Below are 25,672 nucleotides of genomic sequence, written 5' to 3'. Positions count from 1 at the left end.
AATAGCAAATGTAGGTCAATATGTTGTTCACAGGGAGATCAATAGACAAACAAAACATTCCAATTAAAAGAATTCTGAAAAGTGACCAATTCTATAACTACTGGAATACCTAAGCTCCAGCTTACAAACTACTAAGGCTATGTTCGTACCAGCATTTTGGCTTCTGTTCCATTAATCCAGAACCTAGAGTTCTAATGATGATATAATCTTTATGCTTTTTTTAACATATAACAATATATATTTGAGAACTAAAATAATAATTGGCCATTCTGCTGATCAAACATTTTGTGCTACTATTTAAAAGTTATCCGCTGTTTATTCTTACCCTGGCCATACTACAAGACTGGCTATAACCAAATTTATCAAAGGATATTAAGGTTCAGGCCATAGTGGCATAAGAGATCTAATGGTGGTGCCTGTTGGGCAAACACCAGTTGGGTCTGAGCTTTAACCCTCTATTCCAAGAGCCCCAGATCAGTTATATGGACTTTCCCCTCTATTGAGCCCACATCTATAGGGTTTCCTGCAGTTTTTCTTGCTGTTTTATAAGTTTTCTATAGCCCTTTCTTACATGATAGGAATACTGCAATGTTAGCAATAACTACAGTAAAACTGCACCTGAAATAGGTTTGAAAACAGTTTTACTATGTAGTGTAAAAATAGAGTGAACTGGAGTAAATATCTACAGTGTCCACTATTACCTTACCAAAAGTTGGTTAAGGTCGCCAATTTCTGTTGAAACATTTAATTTAATATCATAACATAACAGTAAAAGCCTTGACAGGTTGCAATTCACATAACAACCATTTGGTAGCTACACATACATGATGGAAATCTTATGACAAGGTATCACAAAGTTATCTTTTTTGTTAAAAAACGGATAGATATTAGTGAATTTCTAAAAATTTCAGTTTTCAGTCTGATTCAATCAAATCGGCCATCAGATCCAATTCAGTCGAAATAAGTTTGGTTCAAACCAAAAGTGTCCCAACTGAAAAGTCATATATAACACCGCGAGGTCTCCTAGGACTGTATACAACCACTTTCATGCTCTTTAATGCAAAGATGGCATTAGTAATGACATGGTGACAGTGACACATATAGCTAAGGGTAAATTGATGGTAGTCAATATTAGCAAGCAGCCTGTTTAATAACAAACTGCACTGCTTGGCATTTATTTTAATAAAAAAATTATTACAAATGTATCCCTTTTTGGGGGAAGATGTCATTTTTATCTTCTGAACTATAAAATATTAGACACATTTTTGGGAAGTTTGTAATAAATTTGATTTTGTTCATGACTTTGCTCATCTCTAAAATTGAGTTATTTTGTGGCACACATCTTGCTATATGATGAGCAAAGAGGAAAGATGAGGAAGGACATATACACATACATTGCACAGTGAAAAATCAGGGTGCACTGCTTCAGATAAAGCATCTGAAGTCTATGGATAGAGAATTTTCAAGTCAAAAGATGGGGAAAAAAATTGCAAAAAGCTGAAACTAAAATGTAACTTTCTTTTCGCAAAAATCTGTTAAAATATTCAGTGCATATTGTACTAGCTGTTCAGCCTTACCAGCTACACTTTCAGGTTTGACAGCTGCATAGCAAGGTCAGAAATTATCTGCAATTTGCAGTCTGATAGTTTAAAGTTGAGAAAGGATTTATAACATTTGTTAGTTGCGATGTGAAAAAAGTGTCAGCAGAAGCATGTTACTGCCTTATAATGTAAAGCTATTATAGTCAGTCTGCTGTCTGTAGCTCCATTTTCTAAAAGATCATGCTGTGCATTCAGAGAATATTCCTTCTGTCTGATGAAACTAAAACATGATCTTGATGTGCTGTACAATACCACATACTGTCAGGGGTAGAAACATTACTATAGATTTTAAGGGCCAGTAAGAACACCCCATAGCCATATTGATTTATTAGACACCCAAAATGTTATATGTACGTACATATATATTATTAGCAAATATCTATGTGTATTAGACAGGAATTAGTCTAGTCTGGAGGACCTCCACCCCCAAAGATATACACATAATCATGTTCCCAAAAGACATCAAACTAAAGTAGTATATGTAAGCAGAGAGTAATAACTATATTATAGGGCTGATGATGAAACACAATCAGTTTCCAAGCTCTCTACTGCCTGTTATTGAATGGAAATGGTCATTCATAGGGCACTCATGCCCCATTTCTGTCTCTACATAAGAATATGCAACCTCTTTAAATGACATAATTGTAGCACTCATTTAAAACATACCTGTTGTTTAAGGTTACTTTTCAGAGTAAGCTTCCATGTGTGTATGTACATGTTTAACACTATATAACGCTATATACGGCCATATATGATTTCTATCTTGCATTTATCAACAGTTTTTCCTACTTGGTTTTTCCAAACTCAGCACCAACGTGAGTGGAAACTAGCTTCTACAGCGTTTCCAATATAAATCATGCATAAAACAGAGGATATTCTAAGCTTCTATTTCTTATAAAAACTGAAAAGCAGTGGCAGCATGGAGGACATTATACAGAAGTAGTGTTCTATGAGTCCAGCTCTGGGGGTGGGGAGGTGTAAAACACTTTCTATATAACTAGCCCTGCCTGTTCCAAGTCTTTCTCATTGCAGCTTATCCCCTTACCCGTCAATAGAATTTTTTGGGCTGCAGCTATAACCTGACCCCTCAGTTAAATTGGTATTCCACATTCATCATTGCCTCTATGAAGATTGAGTGAACTGAGAGTCAAAGACAATTCAGGAGGAAGGACGGTAAGCAGAAGTGATTGATATGTAAATACAGTTTTCTCAAATAAGGTATACTACAAAGTTTCTTAGTATCACTTTTACTTCTGATTTAAAATTAGTGTGCTGAAGCAGCAGCACCTATTTAATACTGCCAAAGCTGGCAAACAGTAGAACAATTTTGTAATTTCCTGACAGTGGTGAGTTGCTTATTTTTATTTATATACATTTACTGAACTGACAAAAATTGAATGTTCAGAAAAAGGCAAAATATTCACAGTTGTGGCTTGAATATTTCAATGTATGATAAATAAAGTCCATAATAGAGAACAGTACCATGACATACACCATTGTCTTTAATGTTCTTTAAAGGAGAAATAGTTGTGGCTATGCAATGCAATGTAGCATCCAGCATATTATATTTAAGGATGTTCCCTATTTAAATATGCCGTATTTATTTGGATAATGATTGAAAAACAATGCAGTACCTGGTGCTATTAGGGTAGTACATTCACTTTTGTCTCTGTTTAAAAACCTCCAATATGTGTATGCTCTCAAAATAATTTAATCGTTTTGGCCAAATATACCCCCAGACAATGGACCCCTGCCAAGTAATACATTGCTTACTGGTATATCTTTGCAAAACAGAGATTTATCATTCAGGGGTCTGGGAAAAAAGGGTCACTCACAACCCATTTGACAGCACATCCTATTTTATCAGTCCTGGAAAAAAAAAAAAAGACAAAATAAATAGAGATAACATTTCTAATACCTTACTAAAGAAAATGTACCCAAAATTTTTTTGTTTCAATGTATTGATAATTTAATTTTATCATAACATTTATTAATTGCCCCACAAAGGATTGCTATAGTTACTAAGGCTTAAAGGCCATCATGTATTACAGTATGCATGTAAGGGATATCTTGTTAACTTGGTAGCTAGCGAACGCACAAAATTCAAGATGCATTCAATAAAATATCATTTTACATAGTACAGAATGTATGGGGTGATTTCTTTTAATATTTTTCCATGGTTTGTTCAAAAACCTATTCAAGTATGACATTGTATCATTTAGTATGATACAGCTATTGCATGGTTGCTGATTCCTGAAACTAGAAACTCATTTTCTATAGCAATTCACGAGATAAGATGAATACAAAAATGCCAAACATACAGAAGGTTAGAAAAAGCAGTACACAGAAAAACAAGCAACTTATTAATCAATGGGCTGGCATGGGAACTGACAGAATATTGCATATATTACTATACTGAAACCCATGAGTGAGTACATACAGTATACCATTAAACAGATGCTAATGCTTAGAGAATTCTAATAACTGGATGATTGTCTAATGGGAAGCCATGTTTCCCATACAACAAGAAGTATATTTGCCATCTTCATGCTCCCAAACCAGTTCAAGTTATTCTTTCTGCTTTGGAAGATCACAGTTTTTTAATCAAATTAATTTCTCTGTCTAATTGTCTAGGAAGCAAGTTTAACGTTTTGCAATAATGTTGAACAAAACAAATCCTCTATAAGGCCTGGTCCAGGTACAAGTTCTACAAATAATTTTACATTGAGGTTTATGAATATATATATCTTTCTGATATTCTCCCAAAGAGCTCAATGGATACTTAATATTTTAAGCTACAGGACAGAGATAAGTGAATGAATTCTAAAATTTGGGAATTCAATGTGAATTTTGAAAAAAGTTTGGGTTTGAAACAAATAATTTTTTAGGGAATCAAGAGAATCAACTGATCCGCTCCAAACAGTGAATGTCACATGAAATATCATGCCATTTCAGCCCTGTGCCTTTAACGGTTAACTCCCAAACCATGCATGCTACAGCAACCTCTCTAAACATTGCCCCCCTTATAGAGCTATGAAGAATATCTAACCAGTCAGCCACAGCACCTTCAAAAAGTATCAACCACAATTAATACATAATGAAACCATACAGTTTCAGCCACATTGCTACTTCGTATTGTTGTACATCACAATATACTGTCACTGCCTTGACTGATAATATTAATCATTTTCTTACCAATCCATATCGTATCAAGAAAAAAATCCAGAGCATAAACTCCAATGACAATTTTATTTTTAATTTTTAATTGTGTTTGTAGGTATATCAAATGCAACACAACATCACTGCAATCTATGAACCAAACTGCCAAGTCACAACTTTACCTACTGTCTATCTGTTGCCCATTTAATTGTTATGAAGACACTTGTAGAACGTGAAGATTGATGAAATCACTGCCTACTAGCAACTAGATGCTGGCCTAGATGAGTCTTATGAAGGCATGTAATTAAAGGGAATGGGGTACTCAATTCCTAGAAAGAAAAATAAATCATGAGTTTTAGTTTTTTGCCTAGGCCTCTTAGTTCTAGTGCAGGTAAATCTCCAGAACGGACAATTTTATGCTTCCAACTTTTTAGGAGCAAAATGGGGAAGGTTTTCTGTTCCACAGTGCGCCAGTACAGAAAGCAAGGTCCATATAGGCACAATTGAGTTTGGCATGTAGAAACATGACTGGCCTGCACAGAGCCATGACCTCAACCGGATTAAATACCTTTGGTATGAAATAAAATAGAACCTCTTGTCCAACATTAGTGTCTGACCTCACAAATACTCTTCTGAATGAATAGGTAAAAAACTTGCATAGACCCACTCCAAAATCTTGTAGAAAGCCTTCCCAGAAGAGTGGAAGATAATTTAGCTGCAACGGGGAAGCCTACCTTACATTAATGTCTATGGATTTAGAATTAGATGTCATAAAACACACTAATATATATATATATATATATATATATATATATATATATATATAGTCAAAGAAATGTACAGCACATCCAGTGGAAAATAATCAATGTTTTAATCACCCATGTGGTACAGTGAGGCAACGTTTCAGCTCATACACAGAGCCTTTCCTTGAAAGGCTCCGTGTATGAGCCTAAACGTTGCCTCACTGTACTACATGGGTGATTAAACCATTGTGTATGTTCTACTGGATGTGCTGTCCTTTTCTTTGATTATTCATTGGGTAAGGAGCTATTCCCCTGGACATAGCACCCACTATAGTGTTGTTAATTGGTGCCGCCATTTTTTCTAATATATATATATATATATATATACACTCACCTAAAGATTTATTAGGAACACCTGTTCTATTTCTCATTAATGCGATTATCTAGTCAACCAATCACATGGCAGTTGCTTCAATGCATATAGGGTTGTGGTCCTGGTCAAGACAATCTCCTGAACTCCAAACTGAATGTCAGAATGGGAAAGAAAGGTGATTTAAGCAATTTTGAGCGTGGCATGGTTGTTGGTGCCAGACGGGCCGGTCTGAGTATTTCACAATCTGCTCAGTTACTGGGATTTTCACGCGCAACCATTTCTAGGGTTTACAAAGAATGGTGTGAAAAGGGAAAAACATCCAGTTTGCAGCAGTCCTGTGGGCGAAAATGCCTTGTTGATGCTAGAGGTCAGAGGAGAATGGTCCGACTGATTCAGGCTGATAGAAGAGCAATGTTGACTGAAATAACCACTCGTTAGAACCGAGATATGCAGCAAAGCATTTGTGAAGCCACAACACGCACAACCTTGAGGCGGATGGGCTACAACAGCAGAAGACCCCACCGGGTATAACTCATCTCCACTACAAATAGGAAAAAGAGGCTACAATTTGCACAAGCTCACCAAAATTGGACTGTTGAAGACTGGAAAAATGTTGCCTGGTCTGAGGAGTCTCGATTTCTGTTGAGACATTCAAATGGTAGAGTCCGAATTTGGCGTAAACAGAATGAGAACATGTATCCATCATGCCTTGTTTCCACTGTGCAGGCTGGTGGTGTATTGGTGTGGGGGATGTTTTCTGGGCACACTTTAGGCCCCTTAGTGCGAATTAGCCATTGTGTAAATGCCACGGGCTACCTGAGCATTGTTTCTGACCATGTTCATCCTTTCATGACCACCATGTACCCATCCTCTGATGGCTACTTCCAGCAGGATAATGCACCATGTCACAAAGCTTGAATCATTTCAAATTGGTTTCTTGAACATGACAATGAGTTCACTGTACTAAAATGGCCCCCACAGTCACCAGATCTCAACCCAATAGAGCATCTTTGGGATGTGGTGGAACAGGAGCTTCGTGCCCTGGATGTGCATCCTTCAAATCTCCATCAACTGCAAGATGCTATCCTATCAATATGGGCCAACATTTCTAAAGAATGCTATCAGCACCTTGTTGAATCAATGCAACGTAGAATTAAGGCAGTTCTGAAGGCAAAAGGGAGTCCAACACCGTATTAGTATGGTGTTCCTAATAATTCTTTAGGTGAGTGTATATGTTGTAGGGATCTGCCCTAATAGTAGCCTTCAGATAAGAACACAGCAGCAGCCTTTTAGCGGTTAAAGCAAAACAACGGTTGTCTTTTATTCTTGACAAAACAATAAGGCAGTAAACAGTAGTGATCGGCTTGCTCCAGCCGGCGTTAAAGAAATAATAAAAAGTCCTGTATCTATAGCACAACACAGGTATGGTTTTGCACAGTACCGTAACCTCACTGTCGAGGAACCTCAGTGACACATATCTGCCATCAACAATGGTCCCCTGTACCTTCCTACATAACCCCTCTTCTGCCCAAAGCCAGGGGTCTGGGCAACTTCTGCAAGCATGCAGTGTACTCTAGACAGGGCATCTACATTCCCTTGCAGCTTGCCTGGCCTATGCTCCTCAGAAAACATAAAATCCTGTAGAGCCAGAAACCAGCGGGTGACACGGGCATTATTACCCTTTTTCTCCCTTTGCCATTTCAGAGGGGCATGATCTGATACCAGCTTAAATTTCCTCCCCAGGAGGCAGCAACGGAGGAAATCAAGCGCCCAGTTAATGGCCAAGCATTCTCTCTCAATTATAGCATAGTTCAGCTCTGCTGGGGACAGCTTTCTGCTGAGATAACACATGGGATGTTACTCCCCATTTATGACCTGAGACATCATTGCCCCTAGGCCTACCTCTGATGCATCTGTCTGAATGATAAACTCCTGGGAAAAGTCAGGAGCTACCAAGACTGGCTGTCTACAGAGGGACAACTTAAGTTTCTGGAAGGCCTCTTCAGCCTCGGGGGACCACTTGATCATGGTAGAATTTTCTCCCTTTGTAAGGTCGGTCAGGGGTACTGCTATTTCAGCGAACTTGGGGACAAATCTCTTATAATATCCCACAATACATTTAAATGCCTAACCTGTTTCTTTGTAAGTGGGTGGATAGCTTCCACCTTATTTACTTGGGGGGTTTTATCACCCCTCTTCCTACGATGTACCCCGAATACCTGGCCTCTTCCAACCACATGGCACACTTACTTGGATCTATAGTGAAACCGGCATTTCTTAGCGCATCTAGGACGGCTTGAATTTTACTGAGGTGACTCTCCCAGTCACGACTGAAGATCACTATGTCATTCAAGTAAGCTGCCACATATTCCCTGTGTGGGCGTAAGATTTGATCCATAGCCCTCTGAAAAGTGGCAGGGGCCCCTTGCAAACCAAATGGCATCCTTATGTACTGGAAGGACCCTTCAGGTGAGGAAAACAGTCTTTTCTGTAGCATCTTTCAATAAAGGAATTTGCCAATACCCCTTGGTAAGATCTAGGGTAGTTATATAGCAAGCTGGCCCTAGCCTCTCAATAAGCTCATCTACCCAGGGCATGGGGTATGCATCTACATTGGATACCTTGTTTAATTTGCGGTGGTCATTACAGAATTTCCACTCTCCATTGGGCTTTGGGACTAGTACTATGGGACTGGACCACCCACTTTTAGATTGCTCAATCACCCCCAGCTTTAACATTCTCTGGACCTCCTTGGAAACTACCTCCCTACGGGCCTCCGAAATCCTATACAGTTTTAAATTTTATCTCGCATGAGGCTCTGTGGTAATCTCATGTTGCACAACATTGGTTAACCCTGGTGTTTCTGTAAACAAGTCCCTATTCTGCTGCAACAGGAGCTTGCATTTGAATTTTTGGGAAGGGGATAGGGCTTCTGAAATCTTCACATCCTCTATGGTGGCATCTGGTTGGGCCTTCAGACAAGGGGCTTCAAGAAAATCCCTATCTTTCCATGGCTTCAGCAAGTTGATATGGTAAATCTGATAGGGCCTTCTCCTACCTGGCTGATGTACCCAATAGTTAACTTTACCCACCCTCTCAACTATCTTATAGAGTCCTTGCCATTTTGCCAGGAATTTGCTTTCCACTGTGGCCACTAGGACTAGAACCCAGTCCCTTGGACTAAACTGTCTAAAATGGGCCAACCTGTAATATATATTTTAGTTTGTGCCTCTTGAGCCTAGAGAAGATGTTCCTTCACAATGGGCATTACTTGAGCTATTCGCTCTTGTAGTGTGGTGACATGTTTAATCAAGCTTTCCCAGGTCTCCTTAGCTATATCTGACAGCCCTCAGATATATCCTGCCTGCCATATAACAACTCTGCAAGAACCCTGTTGACACTTATGGCACCTCTCTGATTGAAAACCATAGGTAAGGCAACAGGTAATCCCAATCTCGGCCATACTTTTCAACTACTTTCATCCACATGCCCTTCAAGGTTTTGTTAAAACGTTTTACCAAGCCATCTGTCTGTGGGTAATAATCCGAGGTGCGTAACAGGGTAACTTTCAGTACTTTACAGAGATCTTGAATTACCCTTGACATGAATCAGGTCCCCATGTCGGTCAGAATCTCCTTGGGCAGCACTGTTCTGGAGAAAATCTGAAACAGCTCTCTGACAATAACCTTGGAGGAGGTCTTTCTCAAGGGCACTGCCTCAGGGTACCGGGTGGCATAATCCATTACAACTAATATATATTGTTGCCCCCTAGTGGACTTCACCAAAGGCCCTACCTAATCCATCGCTATTCTCTCAAATGGGCCTCGATAATAGGCAATGGTATTAGAGGGCTGCAGAAATTTGCGACTGGTGACAACTGATGGCTTCTACGTCATCCTCTGTGGTAATTTTTTGCATTACTTCTCCTACTGTCTGCCATGCTCACTGGCATTACTCATTACTGTGGGAATCTGGAAGTTCCTTGACCTGGATGGCTTCTGCCATTATGGCTATTTGCTTTATGAGGAGCTGGTTGGTCTCCTGTTGTGCTTGCTGTTGTTGGGTGCTGGCCTGCACGATGTGCTTCACAGGATCCTCTATTTTATCCACCTGGTCTTTTATTCTAATAGCATCCTTAACCCACGACATCCAGTGACAATTTTTTTTTTCAAAAGTTCAGTTCAGGAACGTAGGCTACTGGCTCTTTAAATGTCAAACATAAACATTTCGGCTTCCGCCCCTTTAACTTGCTGTGGCTCCTTGTGGAGGATGCAGGCAATTGTTTTGCATGCATCCTCTACCAATTGTAAGGATCTGCCCCAATTGTAGCCTTCAGATAAGAACAGAGCAGCAGCCTTTTAGCGGTAAAAGCAAGGCATTTTATTCTTGACAAAACAATAAGGCAGTAAACGGCAGCCGGCATTAAAGAAACAATAACGTCCCGTATCTATAGCACAACACAGGTATGGTTTTGCACAGTACTGTAACCCCACGGGGTGTATGTGGGCCTTGCATTGTACTCAGTTTTCAGGCAAAGCAACTCTAGCTCAGTCTCTGATCCCACACAGTCCTCCCCAGAGCTCCACAGTTAGAGAGGTAATTACCCCCACCTTACACTGCTGGCAGTTTTTCTGTAGGTCAGTCAAGACCCGGCCTGGAACGTGGGGAGTAGTCACCCACCCAGCACTATAACTACTCACAGTAAGAGCCATCGCAGATCAGCTATTCACAGCTATACTAAATAACAAAGTGTCAACACCCTATTGCCGCTGACACACGAAATACTGGCTCTTACTTCACCGAGGCCAGGAACCTCGGTGACACACACAGTATCTACCATGAACAATGGCTCCTTGTGCCTTCCTACGATTATATATATATATATATATATATATATACATATATATATACAAACCGGATTCCCAAAAAGTTGGGTCACTAAACAAATTGTGAATAAAAACTGAATGCAATGATGTGGAGATGGCAAATGGCAATATTTTATTTGTAATAGAACGTAGATGACAGATCAAACGTTTAATTCGAGTAAATGTATCATTTTAAAGGAAAAATACGTTGATTCAAATTTTCACAGTGTCAACAAATCCCCAAAAAGTTGGGACAAGTAGCAATAAGAGGCTGAAAAAAGTAAATTTGAGCATAACGAAGAGCTGGAAGAGCAATTAACACTAATTAGGTCAATTGGCAACATGATTGGGTATAAAAAGAGCTTCTCAGAGTGGCAGTGTCTCTCAGAAGCCAAGATGGGTAGAGGATCACCAATTCCCACAATGTTGCGCAGAAAGATAGTGGAGCAATATCAGAAAGGTGTTACCCAGCGAAAAATTGCAAAGACTTTGCATCTATTATCATCAACTGTGCATAACATCATCCGAAGATTCAGAGAATCTGGAACAATCTCTGTGCGTAAGGGTCAAGGCCGTAAAACCATACTGGATGCCCATAATCTCCGGGCCCTTAAACGACACTGCACCACAAACAGGAATGCTACTGTAAAGGAAATCACAGAATGGGCTCAAGAATACTTCCAGAAACCATTGTCAGTGAACACAATCCACCGTGCCATCCGCTGTTGCCAGCTGAAACTTTACAGTGAAAAGAAGAAGCCATTTATAAGCAAGATCCACAAGCTCAGGTGTTTTCACTGGGCCGGGGATCATTTAAAATGGAGTGTGGCAAAATGGAAGACTGTTCTGTGGTCAGACGAGTCACGATTCGAAGTTCTTTTTGGAAATCTGAGACGCCATGTCATCCGGACCAAAGAGGACAAGGACAACCCAAGTTGTTATCAACGCTCAGTTCAGAAGCCTGCATCTCTGATGGTATGGGGTTGCATAAGTGCGTGTGGCATGGGCAGCTTGCATGTCTGGAAATGCACCATCAATGCAGAAAAAAATATTCAGGTTGTAGAACAACATATGCTCCCATCCAGACATCATCTCTTTCAGGGAAGACCCTGCATTTTTCAACAAGATAATGCCAGACCACATTCTGCATTAATCACAACATCATGGCTGCGTAGGAGAAGGATCCGGGTACTGAAATGGCCAGTCTGCAGTCCAGATCTTATCACCTATAGAGAACATTTGGCTCATCATAAAGAGGAAGGTGCAACAAAGAAGGCCCAAGACGATTGAACAGTTAGAGGCCTGTATTAGACAAGAATGGGAGAGCATTCCTATTTCTAAACTTGAGAAACTGGTCTCCTCGGTCCCCAGACGTCTGTTGAGTATTGTAAGAAGAAGGGGAGATGCCACACAGTGGTGAAAATGGCCTTGTCCCAACTTTTTGGGGATTTGTTGACACCATGAAATTCTGATTCAACATATTTTTCCCTTAAAATGGTACATTTTCTCAGTTTAAACTTTTGTTCCGTGATTTATGTTCCATTCTGAATAAAATATTAGAAGTTGGCACCTCCACATCATTGCATTCAGTTTTTATTCACGATTTGTATAGTGTCCCAACTTTTTGGGAATCCGGTTTGTGTATATATATATATATATATATATATATTCTTGGCACTCACATGATGCAGTTTGCTAATTTTCTTGCTCAATATGCCGCTATTGATGAGCTTGATGGTGCTGTTTTTCTCTTTTTGGGAAATCTTCATGGCTGCTCCTGGATTTTAACCAGTGACCTTTTGCTTGGGAATCAATCTAATAACACACTGAGCTGTTAGGGAATTTGAGAACAGGTTCTAATTTGTACTATACAAGAAGAAAAAATTGTTCCACCACCAGGAGCAAAACAGTAATAATGCAGTTACATGACAAGAATCTGCAAAACTAATCATATGCTAAATGGTTAGAAGTCTAATTTGAGTATGAGATAGCGAAGATGATTGTCTATAAAATTATGGTAGTCTCATGTTCGAAGCTGTAGTGGATGTTGAGATATGGAGCCTGAAAGTCCAAAGTTCAAAACATTGTTACCCTTTTGCTTGTCAGTGTACATACTGTATATACGCAGGCTGGGAATGAACTGGACCCTTGGGGAATTATTGCAATTGGTTCCTTACCAATTATCATAGTAAAACACTTATTGAGGATATCCAAAATTCTTTAAAACTGCATTTATTTAATGTTTTGTTCTTCAGACTCAAAAAGTTAAACATCCAATTCAGTAGCTATGGGCTCCATCTGGCTATGGGCCTTGTAAGCAACTAGACAGTCCATCCCTGGTGACAACCTATATAGAAGCTAATGACTTTAACTAAAGGGTTGTCAGTTTGGAAAATGACCAAGAAAGAAAGAGAGCAACAGAGGACAACTCAAAGACTTCTTATTTAGGGTAGGTGGGGGTATGCCATTTTTGCTATTTTTTCTATTTGTTTCTTTCAATTATTTAACATGTTCACATACATTTTGGAATCATGTTAAATGTCACTTTACTGCATTAAAATTCTATATTTTATCTTTTTGGCCAGTTTTAAAATGCATTTTGCTCAATTGCAGCTTGATTTTCAAATATATTTGAAAGTGATTTCAGATGCTAAGTCATCAGTTCTTCAGCCGAGATGCCAAGAAGAAAGAACAGAGTTTTAGTAAGGAACCAAAGGGCATGGCTACGTAAAATCTCCTGTGGAAAAAAATTTGTTTGACAAGACTATTGATGCCAACACTTTTCTAAAGCTCCTAATTCTCCCAGAATCCAGATTTCTGTTTCCTATCAATATTTTAGCTTGCCGTTTGCTACATTCACTAAAGTCAGCAATTACTATGGTTTTGCTATGTCAAGCACTTCTTGAAGTCAGTCACTGCTTCTCATTTGTATACTGACATTATCTAAAAAGTTGTGCAAAGTATAGTGGAAACACTTACTATACCATAACACACCACTCTTCAAGTATGTCACCATGTAACAAAAAAGCTGTGGATTTTATACACAATCAAATTAGGAAAAACAGCTAAGTGGATGAGATTTAAAAAATCTCATAAACACTGCAGAAACTTTCTCTGAAATTAAATCTGCACATATCTTGATAAGCAGTATGGGCTTTAAATTCTCTGCGTATCAATTTATGCTGCATATTTCCAAACGTTGTTAACACTTTAGGTGTTCCACAACATTTAATAGCAAGATTTTTTGGCAAATTTTCCATTTTAATCCATTTTTTTCCAGTAACAAAGCAAAGGTTAACAGCAAAAAAAAACTCAATATTTGTTGCCCTGAGTCTGTAGTTTACAGAAACACCCCATATGTGGTCATAAACTGCTGTATGACCAAACGGCAGGGCACACAAGGAAAGGAGCGCCATATGGTTTCTGTAAGGCAGATTTTGATGGCACTATTTTGGGGTGCATATTTTGATTGCTTGCTATTACACTTTTTATGATGATGTAAAGTACACCGTTTTTTTTTTTTTTTTACAGTGTTCACCTGAGGGGTTAGGTCATGTGGTATTTTTATAGAGCAGGTTCTTACGGATGTGGCAATACCTAATATGCATATCTTTTTTTTTATTTATTTAGGTTTTGCACAATAATATCATTTAAAAAAAAAACAAAAAAAACATGATTTAGTGTCTCCATAGTCAGATATTTTTTTTTTGGGGGGGCCATTGTCTTTGGTAGGGTATCATTTTTTGAGGGATGAGGTGACGGTTGGATTGGCGCCATTGTGGGGGGCATACACCTTTTTGGTGTTGCACTTTTAGTGACGTAAGGTGACAAAACAAATGTCTTAGCACAGTTTTTATTTTATTTTTTGACAGTGTTCACCTGAGGGGTTATGTTATATGATATTTTTATAGAGCCGTTCGTTACTGACATGGCGATACCTAATATGTATACTTTATTTTATTGTTTAAGTTTTAAACAATAATATCATTTTTGAAACAAAAAAAGAAAATCATGTTTTAGTGTCTCCATAGTCTGAAAGTCATAGTTTTTTCAGTTTTTGGGCGATTGTCTTAGGTAGGGTATAATTTTTGTGGGATGAGATGACAGTTAGATTGGCAGTATTTTGGGGGGCATATGACTTTTTGATCGCTTGCTATTACACTTTTGATCGCTTGCTATTACACTTTTTGTGATAAAAAATGGCTTTTTTGACATTGTTTTTATTTTTATTTTTTTACATTGTTCACCTCAGGGTTTAAGTCATGTGATATTTTTATAGAGCAGGTTCTTATGGACGCGACGATACCTAATATGTCTACTTTAAAAAATATATATAACGTTTAACATAAAATAGCATTTTTAAAACAAAAAAGTCATGTTTTAGTCTGAGAGCCAGGGTCATTGTCTCATGTAGGGGGCTCATTTTTTGCAGGATGAGGTGATGGTTTTATTTGTACTATTTTGGCGTACATACAACTTTTGTATCACTTTTATTACCATTTTTGGGAAGTAAGGTGGGCAAAATTTCAATTTCATCATAGTTTTTATTCAATTTTTTTATGGCGTTCACTGTGTGGGGAAAGTAACATGACAGTTTTATAGATCAGGTAATTATGGACGCGGTGATATCAAATATGTGTAGGGAACTTTGTTTTTTTTATTTTTAATCACTGATAAATGTTTTTGTTTTTTTTACCCTTCTTGAAGATCCAGTGTGTCTGAAGTCTGTATAATACAGTACAGTACACTATATAGTGTACTGTACTGTATTTTTTACTTTACTGTGAAGGCGTCGGTTGCCATGGTAACCACCACTCACTGCCACAACAGAGCAGCGGGTGATGGGGAGGGAGTGTCCTCCTCCCTCTGTGATTCCGTCTGTTTTAATCAGGGTGTGAAATAGCTGGATGCTATATTGCTTTAAATTTTGAAGGTCAAAAGCCTAGGAGAGGAAAGTCTTTTAGTGTAGGTTTCATCAGTTGGGAGCCACTTTGTCACTATGTATAGCAGTGGTGTGGTTTACATTTATTAATGTTTTTAGAGTTTGCATGTGCCTTTGCACATGGCAATGTACTGCTACTTGTAGTACTTGTTTACTTTTGCTGATCTAACTTTGTTTTTAGGAATTACTTAGTCGGGGTATCTCTTAGTCAAAGAGCTACATATGCTGAAAAACCACTCTTTGTCATTGAATATAATAAGTACTTAGAAGCGATATATTTCAATGACTAAATGATGAAACCATACCTGGTACTATAGAAATCCACCTATGCAAAAAGTGTCTCTGTACCTGCTGTACCTGCAATTCCTATGTGGTGTATAAAGAATTAGGAAGACAGGTTTATGTCCTCAATTTTCAAGAGGAAATTATAACATCACTATTGTATTCCAGTTTGAAGTCTGTCAGTAGACTAAGTGAAAGACATTTCACTGACATCATTCCTCATTTTGGAAGCAAAACTAACCCAGATAAGAGATACAGGATTTGTAAAAAGCATGGAATTGGAAGAGAAACCAGATAGTATTGTCCCCAGTGTCCATCAAATCCTGACCTCTGTATAAAAAAATTGCTTCAGAGAATGTCACACATCAATAAATTATTAGCCTAAATGTAACATAGTTTCACTAAAATTGAATCCATTGTAATAAAACACAAAATAAACAATTTTCCTGCATTGAATTTCTTGCAATCATAATAAATATACCTCCCTACCTCCCTTCCACATAGATTGGAAGGCGGGGTGAAAGTTTACGTTCATCTTATTTTGAGGTGCTATTTATGTTTTGGCAGTTCAAAACATCTGTTCTTACAGTATGGTGTCATAGAACTTGCAAAAATTGGTTTCTGCATTTAAAAATGCACTCTAGTCATTTGAAGTTTTGTGGTGAGCCCAAACAAGATGTAAAAAGCACTTATAGGGAATCATTCAAAAGTTCAGGAGTATATGAAGGTGTGGTAAAGAGTGTTTTTTCAATGCAAAGTAGTCGCTTTATGGGTGTTTCTTATGTTTTTATTCTCCACAACAACAGTTTTGACAGAATGGTGCCAATGGTAAAGTAGGCCTCCAACATCCAAACTACGCTTCCGTCATTTGATGTCTTGTGGGGTATGATTCCCAATAGTATAAGTATACAAACGTGTGGTAATTTGTATTTTCTTCCAGGTCAAATAGTTGAAAAATAGGCCCTTGAATCAAAAATTTTTGGCAAAAAGTAATTTTAATTTTTCTCCATCCTACTGTCATTGAGTTTTACTTATAAAAAAGCCCAAACATCTGCATTTCCTCAATAATAAATACCTTAAGGAATCAACATTTAAAAATGTTCTAATGTTTTGACACTGTACAACATCTGTACTGGTAGTATGGTGCCATAAGCAGCAAAAGAAAAATAGGCCTGCAAAATCAATGATACACTCCAATCTTTTCAGGTCCTGCGGTGAATCCAGCAAGGAGGTAAATTGCTCACATATCATCCATTTTCACAGTTAAAATGTATGGCAATGGTTTTAGTAATGTTTTGTCTTGAAATCTTTTGTAACAGGAAAATAATGATAAAATATATTTTTTAAGATTTTTCCTTCTGTCATCCAATTGTAAAAAATAAAGGTCTAATGTGTCCTGTGAAAAATTATACCACATACATGTAGATTGGTGTAGAAAGAAAATTGTTATTTACTGTTAAATTGGCCTGTTGCCAAAATTGAAAAATCAAACTGGTAAGGAAGGGGGGTAAACACTCTGGTAACAAAGTGATTAAAGTAAATCTCTAGAAACTATTAATGCTTATCAGCAATTCAGGGTGTGCATCTTTCCAAAAATGCCTCCATATCTCAGATTCCAATTTCCCAGCAAGTATTATCATATGGGAAAAAAGGTGAACAATGGAGTTAACTGTGGTTATTATTTTAGTGAGATTGGCTTTGATAATATTCAATAAAATAAGGAGGTCATTTATTAAGACCCGAGTTTTAGACTGCACCAGAAATACGCCTAATTTAGACGTAGTTATGTAACTTAGTCCCTACTTGAAGGTATTTATTATTAACAGTTTACCGTACATCATTTTTACCATTATGCTTATGAAGAATGAAAGGTTCAAACATTTATTTTGATTTACAAATCAAAATTGTTCATAGTAACATGTATTTTACAGAAAAAAACTATAAAATGAATGAAAAAAATAAAAACTGTATAAAATATTATTGCTTTTATGTTAAATATATTTAATTGACATTTAAATAATACACTATAACAATGTGATATTTATTAATAGGGTAAGATCTGCAATATTAATAGCATGATTGAGTTCTATCCCTGCAATAACAATGTACTCAACATCTGTAACTTTTGTATCATATTATCTATCATATTTAAGTATCAGTGAACAACAATTGTATCCAAAATGGCATCCAACATCAATCTTCATTAAATCATCTAATGACTTTCAATAGTGGATGCCTGAAATGAACATAGCAGTGAGCCTTGGAACTGATCTAAGCTCATTGTGGGAGGGTTGGGCTCATCAAACATGGAATTTTGTTTGATGTAACATCCAAAGCAGGTTTTTGCTTAACTGCCAAATCAACATTGTCAGAATTATTCAGGCAGTGGAATTACAATTCAAGCCATGAAAGTATTGCTATAAAAAAGAACATGACAAACAACATGAAAAATATGTGAAATTAGAGTGTTTGTCCATAAAGTATGCTATAAATGTCTCATAGGTAGGCCTACCATGAACCAAATCCTGCAGACAGCAGGTGATGGCCATATCCAGGAGGTGACTAATTGGAGAGATTGCAGTACATGTGATCTTTTTCTATAAACCATGTGTTCGAAATTCTTTAATTGATAGGACCGTGCATAAGCATTTCTTCAATCATTATTCTTTTGGATATGGCCACCACTAACTGCCTTTGCTTGCAAGGACCATTTTTTTTTCACATATGTAGGTCTGAAACTGGCTGACCTGTAACCTGTGAGCTTGACAACTGAAGGTAGCTGTGTTGGTATCATATTCATATATGCGAGCTTTGCAGAGAACAATTAGTTTTATTATATGCAAATGAGCCTCTAAGAGCAACAGGGGCATTGCCATTATACCTAAAGGGTCTACTTAATTTTGCAACTGCCGTATCCTCTTCACTTTGATAGGACCAGGTAGTGAAAACATTGTCATGCCTGCTTAGCTCTGTCAAAGTGCAGAAGGTGCGGCAGTTGCAGAAAGTGAAGAGCCTCTATGTGTAATGGCAAAACCCCTATTGCTCCTAGAGGCTCATTTGCATATATTAAAACATTCATCTCAGCAAAGCGGGAACATGGAGCCAACACAGATGTCTTCAGCTGCTAACTGCAGATGCAATAGGTGAGCCAGTTTCATAGTTGCAAATCTGCTGACATATGCTCTTTTATTGTCTTCCTTCTCAATTTACAACTTAATGTATTCTAAAATGGAGACTGCATACACATTCTGCTGCTCATTAGCCACATTGCCACCTTCTTTCATGTCTCTTTATCATCTCCATTCCCACCTGTATTCAGGATCATGATTCCTGACAAGCAGAGCAGAGGGGAGGATGAGGCAGCACCATGACTCATTGTGGTGAAGTAACCTGTCCTCCTGCGTGATTAGGACAGGTTTTGTGTGGACTGATAGGAAGGCTGCCATTTTATTTCTCCTAATGATTGCTCCCTAGACAAAACAAGCCATTCTAAGTAATGAAAGGCATTTCTGAATATATTTATTGTAAAATAATATTTAATTATTCACTTTTTTTAATTCCTGGAAAACCCCTTTAAGAAGATACCAATTCCTCATGGCTTGTTCATGAGACTTTGGTTTGAGTCAGGTCACTGGCATTGGTGTGATGGTGCCGTTTCCATGAAGACACTCATAGTGCTTTAGTCAACATCTCAGTATAAATTTCTGTTCATTAGGCTGAATCTACCAAGGCATAAACTCTTTGTTACCCACTTCTCAATTACCAGTGATCTCTATTCCTAATTGCTTGGATTCATTTGTTGGTAAATTGAAAGATATCAGATTTAAGCTATAAAGCTGCTTCATTTTAATGAATGCTTGTAAACCAGTGAGAAGTGTACATTTTGGCTTATGGATATCTATGTTTGCAACCTACCTTTGAAGAAACAGTCTTTACTGTGGACAATGTATATTTTCTTTCCATGTAAGCAGGAAGCACGGTGAAGTTCACAATGGTTTTCATAAAACTTTCCATCAGATCCACAAACTGGCATATATCTAGGCTTGCATTTCTCCACACAGACACACTCTGGAAGTCCAGACTCTATACTAACAATACATCTTCTTTCCTGTCCACAGTACTTAATTTCACACGGGGAGGAAATCTTCTCTTCTTGATAATTCACTATGAAAAAAAGAGACAACAGTTAACATTATGTCTAACCGCTAGGGGCCCACGATCACTAGAATTGTGTCCCTTGTTCCCCATTCCCACAGGTATTTATGAATGCTGCTTCTTTCAAGCGCAGAACCACTCCTTTAGCTACTCATTGTTTTATAATTTTTTTTTATTTTTCTGGTTATGTGACATGGTTCAGAATCACTACAAAGAGTTCTTCTTTCAATTCATTTTACTCATTATAGCACCGACATATTCCATAGCACTTTACAGATATAATCACCCACTGCCCCCCTGTAGAGCTCACAATTTAAAATCCCTATCAGTATGTCTTTGGAGTGTGTGATGGAACTAGAGTACCCAGAGGAAACCCATACAAACATGGGGAGAACATACAAACTCTATGCAGATGTTGTTCTTGGTCAGCTTTGAGCCTAGGACCTCAGCCCTGCAAGGCACCAATGCTAACCACTGAGCCACTGTGCTGCCATATAAAACAAATAAATGATGTACTACAGGAAACAAGAAATTGCACACTTCTGTATAACAATGGACACAAATTGCATCCTTTCTGATATATTTTTGCTGAATTTTTCGAGAGAAATCAAGTATGCTGCGTTGTTCAAAAAATAATTATTAAACATATCCGAGAAACATTTAAGGGACTATTATGAGTGATGTCTAAGTCATAGATATACAGTTTGTAGCCAAATGGTTGTAGAGCAAACAGCTTTCCAAACCAAAGTATCTAAATGCTTTTGGATTTTGAGAAGAAACTGGAGTACCCAGAGGAAACCTACTCAAATATGGGGACAACATACAAACTTCATGCAGATATAGCCCATAGCCACTGAGCCTATATGCTGCTCATATAGATTCACATAAAAAAATACACTTTTTTGCTGCATGTACTGTATTTCCATTGATAATTATATTTTTTAAAGGGCTAGAAAACAGTATACAGCCATATATTGGTCAATGTCATAAGGACAATCTATTACCAATGTTTGACAAATGATATTTTATAGGCAAGGTTCCCAAATATAGAGTGAAACTGTTACAGATTTTGTGGAATTGCTGTGCCTAAAACTTGAAAATACTACAAGGGTGGAATCCAGATTGAAGGCAGCTAACCTACAGGGCAGGACAAACAGAAACATGGACCTTGAATTTGAGACTTGGATCAAGACTTCTGGAACCCAGAAACATAGAGACATGGACTTGGAACTAGTTCAGACTTCAGGAGTCAGACATACAGAGAAGACTGTACCAAACAGTAATAGCTGCAGGGCCTAGTGCACACATGGAAAATCCTATGGAACCTGAACTTACCAAAAATAGCCAGCAGACACGTCAATGACTTCTGGAACCCAGACATACTAAGAAAGAAGTGATAGATACAGGGCAAGGCTTCTTGAACAGGCTTTGGACTTCCAAAGCACACAGTTTCACAGCTGTGGTATGGCAACAAACCTCAGACAGTACTTCCAAACAAACAGACTCAGGAACTAAATGGCAGGACTAATAAACAAATCCCATTCATTTTTTACCATACAATCTGGTTTCTGACCCAATCACTCCACTGAAGCCATCCAAACCAAAGTCACTAATGATCTGCCTTCAACAGTCAGCCAGTCCCTCTTGTTAGAAACTCTCTCATTCCTAGGCATCTGAGACTTGTTGCTTTCCTGGATCTCCTCATACTTTACCAACCAAACAGTCAGTGTCCCATTCACACACCACCACTCCACTCCCTCAAGGCTCAAAACATGAGGTAAATGTCCCAGATGTCAATTTAAAACTCAACATGAAGAAAATGGACTTTATCTGTTGCCCATGCCAGTCACCCCTCCCCACAGCAGATCATTCAATCATAGTTAATGGTTCCACATTTTTTCCAATCTCTCAAGTCTGCTGCCTTGGGATAACGTGATTTTGTCCTGTAAGTGCTTCCCATCTTTTGCGACCTTTAGCTCTAAAACACTTCTCATATTCACTTCTTCCTCAACCCTGAGTATATTAAAATTCGAATTGATGCTCTCATCATTTAATGCCTAGGGAGATGCAACATGTGACCTCCCAGCTAACCCCCCCTAATCTATCCTCAGGTCTGCTGCCTGGTTAGTCCACCCTGTTCATAATCTGTCCCCTCCTTACATTCAAGCCCTATTCTTCAGATATATACTCAAAAGTAATCTTCAAGGCACACAGGAACCCCTTCTTTACTATACTCTTGTTTGCTCCACACATAATCATCTATAAGATTTTTATGTGCATCCCCCATACTCTGGAACCTGCTATCCTAGAACATCAGACTGTCCCTCACCATCCAAACTTTCAAGAGCAACCTAAAAACTCAGTTCTTCAGGAAAGCCTACAACCTTTTATAACCCTCTCCTACCACTAAACAGCTATATAAGCCACTTTTAATCTCATCAACTGTCTCCTTCCCCCTCCCTTGTAGATAGTAACCCCTTTAAAGGCAGAGTCCTCTCTCTCTTTGTACCAGTTTGTTACTAAGGCTACTTTCAAACTCGCGTTTTGTGCGGATCAATCTTGTATCTGCACAGACGGATCTGCACAATAATGCAAACGCTTCCATCCGTTAATAACGGATCAGTTTGCATTATTCATTATTCAAAACGGATCCGTCTTGACTAACATTGAAAGTCAATGGGGGACGGATCTTTTTTTTCAATTGCACCATATTGTGTTAGTGAAAAACGGATCCATCCCCATTGACTTACATTGTAAGTCTAGACGGATCCGTTAGTCTCTGCATAGTCAGACAGTCACCAAAGCGCTGCAGGCTATGTTTTAGTGACAGTCTAAAAGACACGTAACGGACACCAATCACAGCCAAATTGATGCATTCTGAACAGTTCCTTATCCATTCAGAATGCATTGGGGCTTAACTGATCAGTTTTGGGCCACTTTATGAGAGCCCTGAAACAGATCTCACAAGTAGATCCAGAAACGCCAGTGTGAAAGTAGCCTAAGTCAGTCGATGCCTATTACACTTGTTTTTTTTTTAAATATTATCTAGGTTTACCTATTTTTTTTTTTTTATATGTACAACACCCTGAAAATAATTAATAAACAATTAATAATTATCCGTTCCAAATAACAAACTGAACTTTGATATACTGGCAAACACTGCTACATCTGTACATCTGAAGATCAGACAGTGCTGAGAATCAAAGACCTGGATGTACAATGAAACAAGCAGGCCATAAGAATTCTCTTACAAGGGTTGTCCACTTTTGATAATTTCCCTGTAGTGCTACTACAAGAAAATGAGGCATTATACAATGTTCAATGAAATATATGGGCTGTGTAATGCATGGATCTGACAAATCCTCCAGAGTGAGAGACTGTGTTTTAGCTGATCTACAGTATTAACTGAAATGCCATAATAGAGTGTTTGAAAATTGTTTTTCTAAATCAATTTAGGAAGTGTTTGCAGGTGGTGGTGATGCCAAGAAATGTGGGTTACTCAAGGAAGTCCAAGATCTTTCTTCTCCAAACTATTTAAGTATTACAAGGATGATGGGGGTAGTGATCCTCATACAATGTGGTGTGATGCGGGCTTACTAAACTATGACTAGTGTTACATGATGCGTGGGGTATTTCTTGTACAATGATATGTCTTATATATGTATTTTATTTATTTATTATACTCACTTATATAGCGCTACTATATTCTGCAGCGCTTTACAGACATTAGCATCACACTGTCCCAAAGGGGCTCACAATCTAAGTTTCCTATGAGTATGACTTTGGGAGGAAACCAGAGTACCTGGAGGAAACCATGCAAACACTGGGAGAACATACAAACTCCATGCAGATGATGTCCTTGATCAGATTTAAACCCAGGACTCCAGTGCTGCAAGGCACCAGTGCTAACCACTGACCCAAAATCTCACAATTGGGATGTAAAATGTTTTTCCATTTAATGGTGGGTCTGTTGCATATGAATGCATTCTGTATATAACGCTGCATTATGATTATTCATAGTAATGATCAATGTGTCTATTATACATAATGTGTACTGTATGGAAGTAGCCCTTCTAGAACATATACTCTAACGCCTTCCAGTGCCATAACTGCTCTATGTATTTCTATTTTGCAACAAATAACCTGCAAGATTTTCTTCTCTTCATTAAATGCAGGTATCCTTCAAGCATCTGTTCTTCAATAAAATGAAATCTGCTCAATCTGGGCTCTTATGAGTTGCCGTTTATTTAATATCTGTATTTACTGCTCATGTTAAATTGCTGTCATACTTCAAACTAATATAGAAAGCTCTTCAAATTGGAAACATATGTGGTGGATATATCTGAAAGGATTCCAAAGAAGGCTTTATGTTATAAAAGAAAACTACTGAGTTGGACTTAGAGCAGCTTGATAAGATTCCGAGTTGAAAATGCAGCTGATACTTTAAATATTTGATATTTTGTAATGCTGAGCTTTTGTCAATGATGCAGACTACTTTTAAAGATGACCTGTTGACACTTGTGACATGTCTGTTCTAGTAAATAACTGTATTCCTCTTAAAATAAAAACGTTTGGAGCATCTTTTCTTAGAACTCCGCATCAAGCTATTATTCCTTTGTAAATGTAGGAATAAATTGACTGGGCTTAACTATTCATCTTGTTAATTGGGAGTGTTCCTTATACACACTGCACAGAGACATTAAAGACTACTGATTTGATAGTTCTACATATTACACTAAGGAAGGCTCACAAACTTGAAACAGTTATGTGCAATGTAAAATATATGGCTCTATAAATTAGTTTTTCTGTCTGCTATGCCTCAGCAGTTCAAAATGTATAATCATAGTCATAGAGCTATGAGAACAAATGATTTCCATTGCTCAAACCATAATGCTAACATGAGGTATAAGTGTGTATATATATATATATATATATATATATTCTCACTGCTGGGAATAAAGTTTTGGGGTCTTCACCCTGTCACCGAAAGCTGGAAGTGCTGCCTCGTTATTTGGAGAGTACGTATTGTGGAGGAGAAGCCGACCTCTGTGAGGAATAGCACCCAGTGCACGTGGTCTGACTGTGCTGCTTCGGTATTTGTGAGTGTGTATATATATATATATATATATATATATATATTATGCAATGTTGTAGTTAATACTGCTAGTGCACTACTCCTTAGGTTCTTTCTTTCCCCCATACCATTATTTACCTGGTGGAGTTTCAAGGTCAAAAACAAAAATAGGATTTATGTCCAGGGATAGTCTAATCTTACTCTTTCCACATTGGGCCATGAGTGGTAACAAACTGTATGCTGCCTATACACAGTTGCAAAATTTTTGTAAATTTAAGAATGGGTTATGAGGGTTCTCCCAAAATCATTCAATTTCAAATACTGGGGGAAGAAGGATTCAACACATACTATACTTTACTAGGAAGCAAGGTCCTGAAGAATTGTCTGACAGCTCCTTGTTGCTCTTTCCCATTGAGAGTGTTGCTAAGATAGGGAGGTTGGGGGGGGGGGGGATATCTGTCAAACTCTAAAAGATCTT

At 38.0% G+C, this 25,672-nt stretch overlaps 1 protein-coding gene across 1 annotated transcript in view; it reads right to left on the bottom strand.

The window, feature by feature from the left end:
* FSTL4 (follistatin like 4) overlaps positions 1 to 25,414 on the bottom strand; it is a 748,534-nt gene extending 723,120 nt beyond the window's left edge. Inside the window, exons 1-2 of the mRNA XM_044277373.1 lie at positions 25,333 to 25,414; positions 19,881 to 20,129 (exon numbers count right to left, since the gene is read on the bottom strand). Of these exons, the coding sequence (XP_044133308.1) occupies positions 19,881 to 20,129; positions 25,333 to 25,414 (331 nt within the window). The remainder of the gene's footprint in view (positions 1 to 19,880; positions 20,130 to 25,332) is intronic.
* Between the last annotated feature and the right edge of the window lie 258 nt (positions 25,415 to 25,672).

Source organism: Bufo gargarizans, chromosome 2 (assembly GCF_014858855.1).
Source record: "Bufo gargarizans isolate SCDJY-AF-19 chromosome 2, ASM1485885v1, whole genome shotgun sequence".
Taxonomy (NCBI): Eukaryota; Metazoa; Chordata; class Amphibia; order Anura; family Bufonidae; genus Bufo; species Bufo gargarizans.
The sequence above is the reverse complement of the archived record's forward strand: the minus strand, read 5'-3'. Positions and strand labels throughout refer to the sequence as shown.